At 42.5% G+C, this 15,831-nt stretch overlaps 1 protein-coding gene across 4 annotated transcripts in view; it reads left to right on the top strand.

Moving 5' to 3' along the window:
* Positions 1-15,430, top strand: part of GLRA2 (glycine receptor alpha 2) — a 155,978-nt gene extending 140,548 nt beyond the window's left edge. For 2 of the 4 annotated variants that reach the window (XM_074967162.1, XM_074967173.1), the window contains one exon: positions 12,803-15,429. In XM_074967162.1, coding sequence (XP_074823263.1) covers positions 12,803-13,081 — 279 coding nt within the window. In that variant the 3' untranslated portion in view covers positions 13,082-15,429. Of the gene's footprint in view, positions 1-12,802 lie in introns of all 4 variants that reach the window. The other 2 variants (XM_074967157.1, XM_074967153.1) reach the window with 2 other exon arrangements.
* Positions 15,431-15,831: the final 401 nt, after the last annotated feature.

A 15,831-nucleotide genomic window follows, 5' to 3' on the forward strand; every position in this document is an offset into this window, starting at 1 on the left:
TTGCGATAACTCAGGGCAATCCATATGGTGTCAAGACTCTGCTCCCATATTTTGACTTACCTCAAGTGCTAATCATAGCAAACAACATCTCAGCCATGTCATACATCTGCAGACAAAGGGAACAAGGTTTGCAGTCCTTCAAAGAGAAGCTCACCTCCTGACGACTTGGGAAAAGGACAATGCGCAGTCAATTTGCTCCCAAATCCAAGGCAAAATTGAATGTTACAGCTGACTGGCTCATCAGGCAAAAGTTAGATCATCAGAACAGGAACTACACCTAGAGGTGTTTCATCTCCTGGTAAAGAAATTTAGTCTCTCAGTGACAGATCTGTTTACCTCCTACCTAAATGACAAGGTTTCAGTGTTATTCTTTTGCTGGTGGGATCACAGAGAAAAGGCAAAAGATGCCTTGTTGCAAAGATGGCCAAAAGGTATTCATATGCTTTCCCACCCTTTCCTCTCCTCACCAAAATGCTACAGAGAAGCAGCACTGGTTATTCTGGCATCCCCATTTTGGCCAAGGAGACCTTGGCTTTCTGATCTCCTTGACAGGGTACAAAGACCTCCCATCTGCTTTCCATCCAGAAGGGATATGATATTAAAATGGCCAGTTAATCTCATGCATCAAAATCCAGACAGTCTGAGCCTAGCTGCCTAATTCTTGAACAGAGCCTCGTAAGCCAACAAGGTTAGCCAGTACATCTACTAACTGAGCGTATGCCAGGATTTGATGGAGCTTTAACCATTGGTGCCAAGACAAGGGTCTCAAGTCCTCCCCCAACTCCTCCCCACCCCAAATCTGCATTGGTACCATAGACTCTTGAATTTCTTCAAAATGGACTCTGGCAGTTCACACTCGCAAAGAACAAGTTACTGCTTTGCCTTGCATCCTTTATGCAGTAGAGACGTAGTGAATCTCTTCTGACCCAGATGTCCAACATTTTTCTTATGACAGCAGCATCTCTACTACCTCCTCCTGCCCTGCATAAAGTTATTCTATGAGATCTTATCTGGTTCTCGGTGCCATTACAGACCTTCCATGTCAACCACTCACGAAGGTGTCCCTACTTTTTAATAATTAAATGGCTTGTTTTATGACTATCATGTCTGTTCACGGGGTTTGGAGTTAGGAGCTCTTTTCCTGGAACTGCCACACTGCACATTCCCTAAAGCTAAAGTGGTCCTCAGAATTGACCCTGGTTTCATACTAAAGATTAGCTTCAGGCTCTATAAAAGCACAGGACATTGTTCTTCCATCCTTCTATTCAGCTCCAACCCATTCAAAGAGAAACTGTGGCATACTGTGGATGTCTGCAGAGCTCCTAATGTATCTATTCCAGGGGTCGGCAACCTGCAGCACGCATACCAAAGGTGGCACGCGAGCCGATTTTTACTGGCATGCTGCTGCCAGCCAGGGTCCTGGCCGCCGGCCCCGCTTAGCCCGCTGCCTGCCTGGGTGAACGGAACCCCCGGCCGCCAGCGGGCTGAGTGGGGCCAGTGGCCCGGACCCCGCTGGCAGGAGCCGGCGGAACCCCAGACCAGCAGTGGGTGAGCCACTGCCGGTCTGGGGTTCTGTCCGCCACCCAGCTCAGTCCGCTGAGTCTGGGGTTCCAGCTGTCAGGCCCTTGCCAGCTGGGGTCCTGGCCATCTGCCCTGCTTAGCCTGCTGCCGGCCTGGGATACCAGCTGCCGACCCCGCTCACCTTGCTGCTGGTCTGGGGTTCCAGCCGCCTGCCAGCTGGGGTCCGGGACCCCGGCCCTGCTCAGCTCTCCTGCCGGCTTAGGGTATTGGCAGCCAGCCCAGGGCTCTGCTCCTGGCCTGGGCCCAGCGCTTGGCAGCCCTTATAAAAAATTACACTACAATTAGCTTAAAAACTTAAAAACTTTGTATATTACAGTAATGGTTAAAAATGTATAATGTTAATAAATACATACTGTTTGATGACACAAAGTAGTTGTACTTACGTGCCTGTGCTTAATTCGTGTTTTCAATGATTTACCGTCTAAAAAAATCTCACATGTCTCGCACCCCCGGAGGGTGCGTGCATCCCAGGTTAAGAACCACTGCACTAAACTGATAAGATCAGCATTTTAATTTAATTTTAAATGAAGCTTCTTAAACACTTTAAAAACCTTGTTTACTTTACATACAACAATAGTTTAGTTATATAATATATAGATTTATAGAGAGAGACCTTCTAAAAACGTTAAAATATATTACCGGCACGCGAAACCTTAAATTAGAGTGAATAAATGAAGACTCAGAACATTACTTCTGAAAGGTTGCCAACCCCTGATCTATTCGCTGCACAGCTCAGGCCAGAAGGACAAAAGCTTTGTGCTCTATTATCCGGTGTCAGACTTTGAAAACATCCATTTCCAGATGGCTGAGATACCGTATATCAGAAATTTACAAATCAAAAAGCCTAGCTCCATCTTCCAATGTCAGAGCTCTCTCCCTCAGAGCCATGGCAAATTCATGGGCAGAAAGATCATATTCCTCATACAAGTAAAGCAGCCACCTGAGCAACTGTTCATGCTACCTTCAAAATTCTACAAGCTGAACATCCAGCCATCTGATGCTGCCTTCAGTAGACAGATGTTCTTTACTATGGTATCCCAGTAACTATTAGGAAAAGGTTATCCTCTTTCACATCTATACATAACTGAATGTTGTTGTTCTCCACCCCCCCATCCCCTCCCAAAGTGGGCACTTCTATGAAAATATCAATGTGATGGCTCTATGGACATCATTACAAATAAGAATAGGACATTTTTTTCTGTCTTACCTGAACATTTCCTTTCTTGGAGTACTGAGGTCCACAGATCCCCCTGCCCTGTATGGGGTGTTAATTGGGAAAATACATTGAATAATAAATTGGCACTCAGTGTTTGTTTGCTCATTGAATTCCTTGCTCTGCAGGAGGGTTGTTCTCTTTTGTCTTAGATCTTAATTTTCCTTACTGATATAGAGTGCTAGGCTATGGAAGTGTCTCAATTGGCAGTTGTGGGTGGAGCCACAACTCCCCTGCCTCTGATTGACAGGTTTGGCCTTCCTCTGGGGCTGCATAGAGCAGAGTGCCCAACGTCCTGGGTCTGGAGACCTCATTAGTCCATGAAAGGACAGTTTCAGGTAAGACATGGATAAATTTTCTTATTCCTTTGAACTACCCAGGCAAGCATAAAGTGGCTTTATAGAAACCCTCTCATGTTTTTTTCCTTTATTGGTGCATGCACACTGCAGTCCTTCCAGACTACACATCTGTGTAAGAGAAGAAGGGAATATGTGCTTAGATGCTGTTCTCAATTTGGGTCTCCCAAAGATTTAATGGGTGCCATGCACTACCTTGGATAAACCTTGTCAGACTGACCATTTTGACCTGCATCACCTCAATAGTTGGATCTCCAGCTCTGTACGCACCCCACAAAAATAAATAAATAAAATAAAAGCCATTTAGAAACCTTTTGAAAAAAATGCTGTTTTTTTTCAGGGGTTACCTCTCCATGACCCCTAGCTCAAAGGACCCCAAATTTGGGTCACTAACTTTACCCTGCATCCTTCTGAGATGCACCAAATTTTCAAAGGAATCCAACAAAACAGGTTGATTTTAAATGACTTAGAAAGGTAGACTTTTAAATAGAAGTTGTGAGACAACCTTACCTGTAGTGGTGCTGCTGCACCACTTTAATAACAGAGACGCTTCCTGCCCCAAAGAGCTACAGTCTATGGGTGTGGATGTGTGCAGGGTTTGTGCATGGATTGGGGTACATTGGCAGAGCTGTGGGGTGCAGGGGGTTGGGGTGCACTGGGGGCAGGGGGAATTTGGAGCTGCATGGTTCTGGTGCACTGGCAGAGCTGGGCGTGCCACACCTCCCTCATCTGAGCCCCCAATCTCCCTCACCTCCCCGACTTCCCATTCCCATTTATCCTGCTCCCCAAAGCCCTCCTCCCCTTGCTGCAGCCCCAAATCGCTCTCCCCTTATTTCCGCACTCCTCCACCCCTTAATTTCAAGACACTGACATTCCTTCAGGTATAAAAAGAACATATGCAATCGATGTTATTGAGTGCCAAACTTCATTCTCTAAGAATAGAACCAACAGTAGTTGAAAACACATCAGTTTGAGCCTTATCTTTAGCAAACACCTAAAGCTTGAACAAATATTGCTTATCTATTAAGCATGTGTTCCTGTAGGCGTTGTGTATGCTAATATAGAATTTAGCACACAGTTATAAATTTAGAAAATATAAGAAAAGGCAGATGCCCTTACTGTACCTGTTATTACTGGGCATGGCACTGCAGTTCCAGCACTATGCTGAATCATTAATCTCTCTTCTTATGGATAATTTAGCAAGTTATTGAGTTTTGCGTAGCATAGAGCACCATCTAATATGCATGATTGGCAACTCTTTCTGTTAAGCTCCAAACTTAGAAAAATAACAAAATCCCACATTCTGGGTTTGCATACTTTTAGTATTCATTTTCCAAAATTCAGTAAGCGGATCATGCAGCAAGTTTCTGAGCCATCAGAACAAGCCAAGACAGGGAAGGGTCAATCAACATGATTCAACGATACTTCAGTTTTTCATGTCAGGATCTGGGAATGGCCTATTTAGTGAAATGTAGTACAAATAGATCATGAGCTGTTGCAAAATGTCTTGCATAATTAGAACTATTTTGAGATATGGGAAACTATATGAATTTCCAAAAACAGATGTGTGTTCTTCTATTTAGCTGGTTTTCTGTTCAACTTCTATTTAAAAGTCTACATTTCTAAGTCACTTAAAATCAGTGTAAGCATTCAAGCATGTTTAGTTATTCTCAGAAACTAAAGAGAGAGAGAAATTCATGTACCTTAGTAGCCAAGTCTATATTGTTTTCACTGAAACAGGTTTGGCAATCAAGAGCCTGTGACCCAACGTTTTTTATGTTAGTGTTCTTAGGAGTCCAGCTGGGCCTCAGAACTGTTCCTCTAAGAGCAAATTTCTTTTTGGACAAAGGATGAGGATGCAGAAATCTGAAGTCCACAAGAAGCTCAAATGTTGACTATGAGGGCACTGGGTGAGGTTATTGGGCTAACAAATATCTAAAGGTCACATTCAGCAGAATGCTCCAGCTGCTTTGTACCCTCCTACGTGATCCAGTGACACGGAGAAAGGAGATGCTTTGGAAGAGGAAGATAAGGCGTTTGTTTAGGAGCAAGTTAAGAAAGAGAAACTGAGGTGCAGGATTGGATGGAGAGACACGAATTTGGGGTACAGAGATAGATATGAGAGTCATCAGCATAGATATGATGGTTGAAACTGAGTGAAGTGATGGGCCACCCAAAGAAAAGGTGTAAATCACGAAGGAGGGAGGAGAGAGCCCTGTGGCACTCCTATTGATACTGTGAGGATGATCAAGAAGGACCCACCAAAAGAGATGCTGAAGTAACAGTTAGAACATTAGGAATAGAACTGGGAGAGGACAGAATTGCAGAAGCAGTGGACAGGTCAAGAGTGAGATGCTGTGGGGACCTTGAGATTTGGCTAAGAAGAGGTCACTAGAGATCTTTGTGAGGCAGTTTTGGTGGAGTGAAGGGGACAGAACACAGACTGGCAGAGATCAGTGAATTTTACGCAATAATTATAAATGACATATTTAAAGAGGTTAGAGATTAAGGGAAGGAAAGAGATATGGTGGAAGCGGGACAGTCTGGTGAATCCAATGGTATTTTACTGAGAATGGGGGAGTCCCCTGTATGCTTTTATTTAGAGAGGGAGGATCCAAAGAGTAAAGAGAAATTGAGGAGGAGGGAGATGTTGGGGTTAAATCAGGTTAAGAGGCCGGAGGGAATGGACTCATAGGAGCAGGGTGAGGGATTAGAAGTATTCAGCAGGTGAGAGCATTAATCCTGGAGGAGAATGAGAAGAGTGTTGGCATAGCTACATCCGTGCATCCCCACCCAGTCTAGTCATGGCCTTAGAGAAGGAAAGGAAAGGGGCTGGAAAGAGAAATCATGGGAAAGCTTGTTGGTCTTCTCTTTGGAAAAGAGAGCGAGATCTTGTATGGAACGGGAGGAGGGGGCAGGAAGAGAAGAGGATTTGTGAAGGGACTTGCATGTGGCAAATAGACAATGGATGTGATGGGCCTGGGAGCCAGCGACAATGGCAACATGATGCTGTTTGGCCAGGACCATTTTGAAAAAGAAGGATGAGCAAACCACCCTGGTGAAAATCTGCATGGTCTTGAGACTTTCTCCAGAGACAGTGGTATGGGAGTGGGAGCAGAGAAAACAGGCGCTGGCCAGGGCTGGGGGTTAGTAGGCTGATGATATGATGGGAAAAGGAGTAAAAGGGAGAGAGTGGACTGCTGAGATTTTACTGCAACCAGCAGAGGCAAAGGAGGAGACAGCTGGGAGGAGGAAACTGATAGTGGCATGTAAAATATCTCCTATTTCCATAATTCCCTTTCTTCCATTAAAGACTGCTCCTGTTCTCTGCTGGATGTATCACTGCTCCTGTTCTCAAGACTGGAAAGCAATAAAGTGGGCTGGCCCACTATACAGATGAGTTAATTTTTATCCCATTGAGTATTCCCCAAACTCCTTCCAAATCTATCATACCATAGACAACAAGTAAGGAATGCAGACCATTATAGCAAAGAGATGCCCAAACACAAATACATGCAATGCAGTCTATATGGTAAACAACTATCAACTGTACAAGACCATATAGCAAACTTGGGCTTGGTGTACATGACTATGGTCAGATTTTACACAGGCCTTATTTCATTTCCATCCTATGCATATTATTAATGACCTTGTGGGAGTTTGCATTTATCACTTACCCAATGAAAAAACAATTGCGTAAAAGGTTAACAGATCAGGTTGCTGTATCTTTGAATGCCTATTGATCTTTAATCTTATGATGTCTCATTTGCTATGAATAAAAAAAATGTTTTAATAGAATGATCCTTTTATAAAAGCAGATAAAAATGAAAAGACAACGGAGAATTTGTGGTAGTAAATTCCTAATGGCATCAAGCTGTCAGAATGTTTTTAAGATGTAACAACTTTGTTTAACCCAATCTCACTTCAGAGCCATGTAAAAACTGCCAGTGAAATCCAGATGATTGAGATTTTTGGCTAGCAGAACATAAATGATATGCAAAGCCAGGAAGAGGATAATCTATAGTATGGAAGATATGGAGAAAACCCAACACTTTACTGATGAGAAGCTCAGTGCTTAAAACTGTTAATTGGAAAAGGCATTGATTTGTCAATTGTCTTTATTTGTTGCAAAAAACCCAAACAAACCTAATGGAACTTGCATGCGAATACTTTTAAGACCGTGCAGACATTCCTGTCTATTTTTAGCGAAGGATTTTAAATTATTAATATCATTTGAAATGTTTAATTAGTTTTGAGAAGCATTTGCATAAATTAAATGCATGAGGTCTGTCTGAGGAAGCTGTGGTAATCTCTCTCTCTGGATGTTTGTGGTTTTAGTGTATAGTTTAAAGGAAAGGATCTGTCAGTGGAGGAAAAAAGCATGTTCTTTTCCTTCTCCGCATGGCTAATCTTTAGCTGGAGGAATTATATGCATGTATTTGTTATGTTTGACCGAAGCAAGTGGCAGTGATATGGAAAACACTCAAAGATGGCAGGGGAATTCAGCTGGTTCCCCACATCCCCACAACATGGCATGGATTGTCCTCTTTTATCATTCCTTCTTTTGCTGTTGGTAGCTGCCAGGTTTCCTTCTCTGCTGGGGAAGACTGTTGCTTGCTCAATGCAACTACAGGGGGAGTATGGGTGCATAAGGTACTCCCTTAATTTCCTGTATAGGCTACCTACATTGTGGGTCACAGCTCAGGGGACCCTCTGTAGGGTTGCCACTCTCCTTTCCATGCATATGAGTGGGATGTAGGTAAGCAGGCAGGGCATGGGTGAAGCCTTAAATCCACCCTCCCTCACCCATTTCACCAGCCAGCAGGCATAAAAAGGGAAGTCATCACTGTCTATCAAAAGGCTGCTGCAGATGACACTGCTTCCCCAGAGACCACACAGTGACTCTGAGATAGGCGCTGCCCCTTACTTAGGGAAGATTGTATTCTTACAATCTAGCCCTAAATACGGTCTCACTGAAAAGAGGGAAAATTGAAAGAATTGAAAACCAAGGCTGAAAAAATCAGGAAAAGATTCCTAACAGTGAGATCTGTTGGGCTGCCAGCCACACTAGAGCTGTAACCAAGTCCTAGGAGTCAGTTAAGACACTACAACGCTACATCATTTTGTCCTCTTCACTGGATCAGGTGACCAGGACTGTCCAGGACAAAGAATAAGTCCCTCAAATTGATTCGAGCTGAAGCATAGACCATAGAGTAATTTCCCAAGGGAAGTCGTGGAAGCCACATTGCCGGAAACATTTAAACCTGGGCTGGGTGAAAGCACTTGGGAATTTACTGTCAAAGAATAATCCCAGTGCAGCAGACAACCTCAGGGTCTCAATTGTTGGCTCTGGTGGAGGTGTTTCCCTTACCGGACTGTAGCGGTGAGGGACACATGGTGGTGGTACCTGGAGGCTGTCATGCACCAGATGCACAGAATGAGCAGGATTAAAGCCCCTTTAAAAATGGGCAACCATTTTCCACTCACTGAGAGCAATTAGGCTGGTCAGAAATTCATTCCCCATACAAATCAATGAGAAAGGCAGGCAGACTTGTGTCAGGGAAGTTTATCCTACGTATTTACAGTTTGGGAAGTTTTTAGGTTTTAGCAAATGTAGTTGTAAATTAAATTGTATTTGGTTGCCTTGTAGGCAGATAGGGTTCTGGAGTTTGTCACTGACCCACAGACCTCACCCAAACAGATCTGGTTTTACATTGGTCTAACTACACTGACTTCCCTGGAGTTAGTGCAGCTTTAAACTTAAACAGAGTGGAATCAAGCCCAAATCAGCTTTGCTCCCACCACACCACTTCCCTTGGGTCTCTGTGCGTCTCTGATCTCTGCCTCTCTGTCCTGGGTTCTTCAGGCATTTGCCTCTATTGCCCTGTGTGCTTCATCTCAGCTGGGATCTCTGGGTTGAAGGATTTTCCTGCGTGCAAACTCACTTCTTTAATAAAACTCCCGTTCCCTTTTGTCACAATTTGGCAGCCCTGTTAATGATTGTCTCACATTTTAATTAAAATGCAGCACTAATTACATACATTTAAAATAACCACACTATAGTCTACTCAGACCTGCATAAGCCCAGGCAGGACAAGGAAAGTGAGGTTGTTATGCTATATCCATTTAGTGCAGAAAGGGAAATAACCCCCAAAGCAAAATAATGGGAATGAATGCTTCTGCTATGTATACCCAGAGGCAGACTAATGTGAGATTCCCGCTGATATGCTGACCAGACGACTGTGTGTACATCACAAATGGACTGGCAGAACTGTTATCCAACCTGGTTATGGAGTCATAAGAACAGCCATACTGGGTCAGACCAAAGATCCATCTAGCCCAGTATCCTGTCCTCCGACAGTGGCCAATCCAGGTGCCCCAGCAGGAATGAAGTCTCCAAACTTCATTGTCCTGAGAGACTTTAACATCCAGACAGAGTCATTCACATACCTCAGAGGAGCCCAGATAGTTTGGTTCTCCAGGCAATCCACTGGATTTGATCAAGCTTGGTGTACATGTAGAGAGCACAGTAATTATGCCCTACACTATGGTGTCGCCTCCTACAGACAAGTGTCATATTTAATTTTCACAGCACAATTCTTCTGACAGTCTGGGAATGAACAGTTAAGGGACATAGCACTTCAATCTTGCTCATATTTCTTTTTCATTTATTATAACCCCATGCAAGTTACAGCTCTCCATACAAACTAAACTACACACACACACACACCCTTTATCATTTCCATAAATGGACATAAAATTAAGAATATATTACAGGGAGACCGTTACATTTCATTTCCATATCATGGAGCCTGTTTCTGAATGTTTCTTGGCCACAGTTCAGGATCTGGGCCAACAGCTGTTTCTTTGATTGAAAGTGTGTCCCATTTATTACTCAAGTGTGGAATTTGGGAGTCTTCGTAGACCATTACCAGTGAAAATGGCTGCTTTTTTTCTGTCTGTGCCTGGCTAGGTGATTGGGACTGTTTCACTCAGCTGTGACCCTCCTCTCGATAACCCACATCTTTAATTCATCTAGACTGGCTAGTGGCAATGTGCTGTATTAGGCTAAGCTTGCATTCATTTAGCAGTTGAAGCAAGTTCACATATTAAGTGGGCACGACACTGATACATTATCTTCTGCAGTGGATGTTTGTTGGCTTCTAGATGGAGTTTAACATAGATTTTTAATTTAGAAAGCCATAAATAGTGTGGGGCTTGACTATCTGAGGCCTTATCTACACACACACTTGAACTGATTTAATTAAATCTATTTAAAAACACACAACTGTAGTTAAACTAGTGCAAGTTTGTGGTTAGCTTAGACCTGAGAAACTGGCTTTCGGTTTCTGGGCTACAAGCACATTGAGGAGCTGGAGCTGAAAGGCACCTTAAATTTGGAATACACTCCCTCCCTTGGTCTGATATAGCCTGAGTCTCTTGATGTTCAAGGAACACAGCAAAGGCCATTCTGGGAAGAGCTAAAATGTGTGAGATGGAGGGAGCTGGGGGTGGGAGAATAGAAGGATGTGAAGTTGGGTTATGTTTCTTGCAGAAGGGCTTGGTTTGATGGGAGTTGTTGCTATTTCTCTATTGTTTTGTTTTATTATAATGGATTGTATTTTGCATGTCATCGAGGCACCTAGAAACTAGTATTGTATATTTTCAGTAAGTAAAATAACTATACTTCCCCCACCCTGTGGGCTGTTGGGCAAGAATAATTTATCATGCAACAGAGAAAAACCAGTTTGTCACCTGTTGTAAGAACATCTTGCTGCTTGCATTTCTATGTGTATCTTTGGTATTTTTAAAGGTTACTGAAAAAGCTCTTTTTAAAAACAAAATAATAAAGGTAATACTACCGTATTCCTACAGTATAGCATTTTCTATCTTTGATATCCTGCACATATAACAACAACTTATTCCTTACAATTCATGAGGTAGGTATTTATTATACCTCTTTTGCAGATGGAAAAATTGAATACAGGGGCTAGAATCTGCATTCAGTTACACTGGTATAAATTGGAAGTGACTCCAGGTGTGTTATCTGGATTTACAGTAGCATAAGATCAGAATCAGGCCTGGAGCATTGAAATGATTTGCCCAGCGACACACAACAAGGCAGTGGCTGAGTTGGGACTAGAACTCTGGAGTCTCCTAGTCCTGTGCTCAGTCAGATAGGCTATACTTCCTCCTAAAGCTAAAGCTAACGATAGGCTATACTTCCTCCTAAACCGATGAAGTGAGCTGTAGCTCAGGAAAGCTCATGCTCAGATAAATTGGTTAGTCTCTAAGGTGCCACAAGTACTCCTTTTCTTTTTGAGAATATATGTATATATTTAAAATAAATACATGTGATAACACAACTGCTGTCCTTTAATCACCTTCCACATCCTGCGTTTGTATTTTGTCTACAATGGCTAGTGACCCAGAAAGTACTGCAGGCAGTGGCTCTGCCTGCATTGTAGCAGGGTTTAGGACTGTCACTGACTAATGCAAGAGAAGCACCGTGCCCTGAACTCGCGTCTCAGCAGTCTCATCTTTAGGCACTTTACTTATTTATAATAATAGTAGGAGCAGAACTTTTACCTTTTTAGCTTTTCCCAGAAGGACTGAAAATGAACAAATCGCAACAAGAGAGCAAAACATTTCACTTTCACGCTGCTGAAGATTTGAGATGAAAAGGACCCAAGCGGTAACAAGCCTTGTGTTAATACAGTTATACACCTACTGGTGATTATAGCATATGGCAGTCTTCACACCAAAGTACTTGGGTCTGAAAGGCACTATTTGTTGCCTTCACTTCTTTTATCCTCACTCAGTATAACTTGTTTCTTTTATCATGGCTTGTGATGCATTGTTGTTTGCTCACATCAGTATGTCAGCTCTAAGGTAAGCAAAGCAAGCTTGATGATGCAGGTGGTACAGATGGGTGACCCTCAACAGAAGGAGAGACAGTGGAGTTAAGAAGCTTCACACGAGCTGTAGCTCTGGCCCATTGTTTTTTGCAGTCCCTTGCCCTGTATTGCCATCAGAAAGCTGTGGGTTAGAGACATGAGAGAGCACTCTGCACTCGTGAACCTCAGGAAAGTTTATGTAAAATCAACAGTGAAATGTCTGTCAGTCAAAAAAAAAGTGAAATAATAATAATAACAGTGAAACAAATAGCACAGCAAGTGAGTTCTCTACACTCTTCCTGACTTTTCTTGTCCTCAGCCACATCAAATTTAGGAACTAGGGCAGCTTCTGGGCTTGCATTTCATCCCGAGTAGAATGCAAAAGAATGGAGTCACTTGTTTGGTGGTTTTGAATCATTCGTGGAGGGCTGACAGTAATTGTAGCTCAAACATTGTTATTCTATCAGCTTGGCAAAACGGTCATGACAATTTACCAGCTCAGGCACGAAGTCTTCATCACCTAGTTATCAGGTTGATGATAAAGGACATGATATTTACTCACCTGTCAAAAAATATTATACAGCTTGAGGCGAGCGAACCAGTGGAATTTTGTAGGGCAGGGTTATATTAACTTGAACCACAAAGCTTGTCCGCTGGTTTGTTAAGGAACTTTGCAGTGCTCCTGGATGCTACAACCTTAATTGTATTCTACACAGACAATTGATTGCCTCTTATTTCTGTCCTTTATCCTCCAGGAAGATGACGTTACCCGTGACAGTCGATTCAATTTCAGTGGTTATGGGATGGGTCACTGTCTCCAGGTCAAAGACGGCACTGCAGTCAAGGCCACTCCTCCAAACCCCCCTCTGGCGCCACCAAAGGATTCGGAGTCCATCAAAAAGAAGTTTGTTGACCGTGCAAAAAGGATTGATACGATATCCCGAGCTGCGTTCCCACTAGCCTTCCTCATTTTCAACATCTTTTACTGGATTACGTACAAAATTATACGGCACGAGGATATTCACAAGAAGTAGGCAACCCTCTGGGGTTGCTGGGACCTTGTAGCCAAAGTGATTTGCTTGTAAATAAACCATGAAATGTCTTTCTGTCATTTGGACTGAGGATTTTTTTTCACCCATGCTACTGAAGAGAATAAGACAAAAAATGGAACGGAAGAAAAAGCATAGGAAAAAAGTGACCGATTACCAAAAAAAAATGCCGTGGGACCATGCAATACGGATCCCCTTACGTACACTCAATATTGTTCTTCCAGATTCTGCATTGATCAGACATTCTTAAACAGGGCCAAATTTTACTCAACAGTGTCACTAAGATATTGAAGAAAATAAAAACAACCGACCAACCTGAAACACCTATTATGGGACTGTAATGGCTACAGTACAGTGAGTTATAAGAGGACCAAACTTATTCAGGATAATGCTGCCTTTCTATTTGAAAACAAGTCTACTGAGCTACATTCCATTAAAATGTCTGTAGTTAGCAGTTCACCACGAAGTCCTTTTGTGCGTTGTCACTGATTTCTACTAACAGGGAAAAATGATTTATACTTTAATATCCTTGTGAGTGTGCATTTTAATATTATCTTGCTTTATTAGAATTGTAATTTTGGGGTCAAACTTGTGTATTGTGCTATTTATTTGATAGCTGACACTCATAGAAACCAGTTAAACTGCCCATTTTATTTTTGTTCTAAGAGAGTGCACTTATTTCATTTCATTTCTGCTGTTTTTACATGCAGCTTGAGGTGCCAAACTGTATTTTACCTATTGTGCTACTCTGTACCACACTATTTATTGAGAACTTGTTTCCTGGCTGGTGTAGCTCAGTTTAGCATTGACTTTCTGTTTCTTTCTATTACTGCTCTCATTGTAGCTGCAACTGATAGCTCTGTAGGTAAACACAACTTGTTTACAGACCTCTAATTTATATCTTTACTCAAAGTGGCGATCATTTTAAATATCATTGACTAACCTAAGAATTTTAAAACTGTACTGTGATTTTCATAACCTGTTACCTTTTGGTGCCAGAGCTACATGGTTCAAATCCTTGCTACATGTTTTAAAGTAGGAAAAAAAATAAAAAATTGAAATAAAAAAGGTATTTTTGCTTACACAGAAAAAGAAACTGTAAGATAAAACATAACAAGATCATTTAAAATTTTACACTTGCCGTAAAAGCATTTATTAAAAAAGTTATTTGTTCAATTTCAATAAAGCTAAGTGTGCTACTAATTTTTCTTTTCTTTTCAAGCTCCTTTTTCATTCGGGGTAGTGCTATTTGCAATAAAGGCCAGCTTCTCAGCCACGCCAGCAGTGGAAAAGGGACTTAAAGCAGCAGCTGGGGGAACTCTAGGAAGGCCTACTTTAGTCCTCCTGAACTTCCTGCTCCCACCACAGCAGAGGAGGCACTCCAGGGCAGGCGAGGGGGTGAGGATGGATCTTAACACACCTCCAGCAATCCTGTTTGACTGAGCAGAGCCTTGAGGGCTTTTATCCATCAGCACAAGTTAAATCAGCCCTGTAGTGCCTTTTGGGAGAAGAGTGCCACCCAAGGCAGACCTCTGTATTGCAGGGTACAATGGGAGGAAAAGGAGACCCTTCCCCCTGATAACCTGTAGCCTTAGGGGAAGGTACAATGAACTACAAACCAAAAGCCTCTTGGCTCTAATCTTCTCCAAACTGGTCTTAATATTTCTGTGCACTTCACAACCTTCATCAACTAAGGCCTCACATACCCCTATCTTAGGGACTATCACTTGCCCACTTAACAGCTAAGATAACGGAGAGGTTGGATGTGGTCAGTGCAGGCAGACTGAGAATAGAAGCCAGCTCACTCACAGGACACACCAAGTCTCATCCATCCAGTTTGCCACACTGCCTGTCAGAGGAAATGGCCCAGATTATGTACTTGTGTAGCCAACAGTCACAATAAGGACCTTTGTCCCTCTCTAGTGGCTAGACTACATATAGAGGTTAGTGAGTCTGCTACAGCACCCAGGCTAATAAGCATTAATTTTTAGGTCAGATAGTAGCAGCTCATGCTCAGAGATTACAGGTTCGTTTTCTACAGCCAACCCAAACAAGGATGTTGTTACACTTAGCTACTCCCTGTCTAACCACTAAACCATGTCTGTGTTCCCAGAGCCAGGAAGAAAACCCAGGAAACATGATTACCAACATTCTAATTCACAAATAGTTATGTAACTCAGTGATAAACTGTATTGTCCGCCGCCACACACACACAAACACACACTCTGGACTTGCCCACCAGATACTCCTATGGTTGAAGTGGAAGAGGTCTCTAAAGGTTTAAATGTATCTAAAGGTTGTGGCTTCAAACATGACTGATGAATCATGGGGATAAAATATGTAAATGAACAGGAGGATGCTGGAATAATTGTCAAAATTACTTTTTAATTGCACAATTATATTTTGAGATGAATGAGGATATTGTGTTTATTTGTTATCTTTGTAGTGTTAATATTCCAGGAAATGGGAGTTAATGTCCTTTTAAGAACTAGGTGGGACACACATTACAGGGATAGTTTAAGAACACTGAAGGTGAACTCCTGGCCCTACTGAATGGGAGCTTTACCATTTACTTCAAGGGGGTCAGGATTTCACCCTGACAGCAGTGGGCAGAAGATGTCACCTGTATGTGCAGAGAGTGGAAGATCCTGCCTATGCAAAAAGGTCAGAACTTTAACAAACTCATCTTTCCAGAAAATGCACTTCAGTCTCAAAGGTGTGACAGCGTTGAGGGG

The sequence above is a fragment of the Natator depressus genome, chromosome 1 (genome assembly GCF_965152275.1).
Source record: "Natator depressus isolate rNatDep1 chromosome 1, rNatDep2.hap1, whole genome shotgun sequence".
In the NCBI taxonomy this organism is placed as follows: domain Eukaryota; kingdom Metazoa; phylum Chordata; order Testudines; family Cheloniidae; genus Natator; species Natator depressus.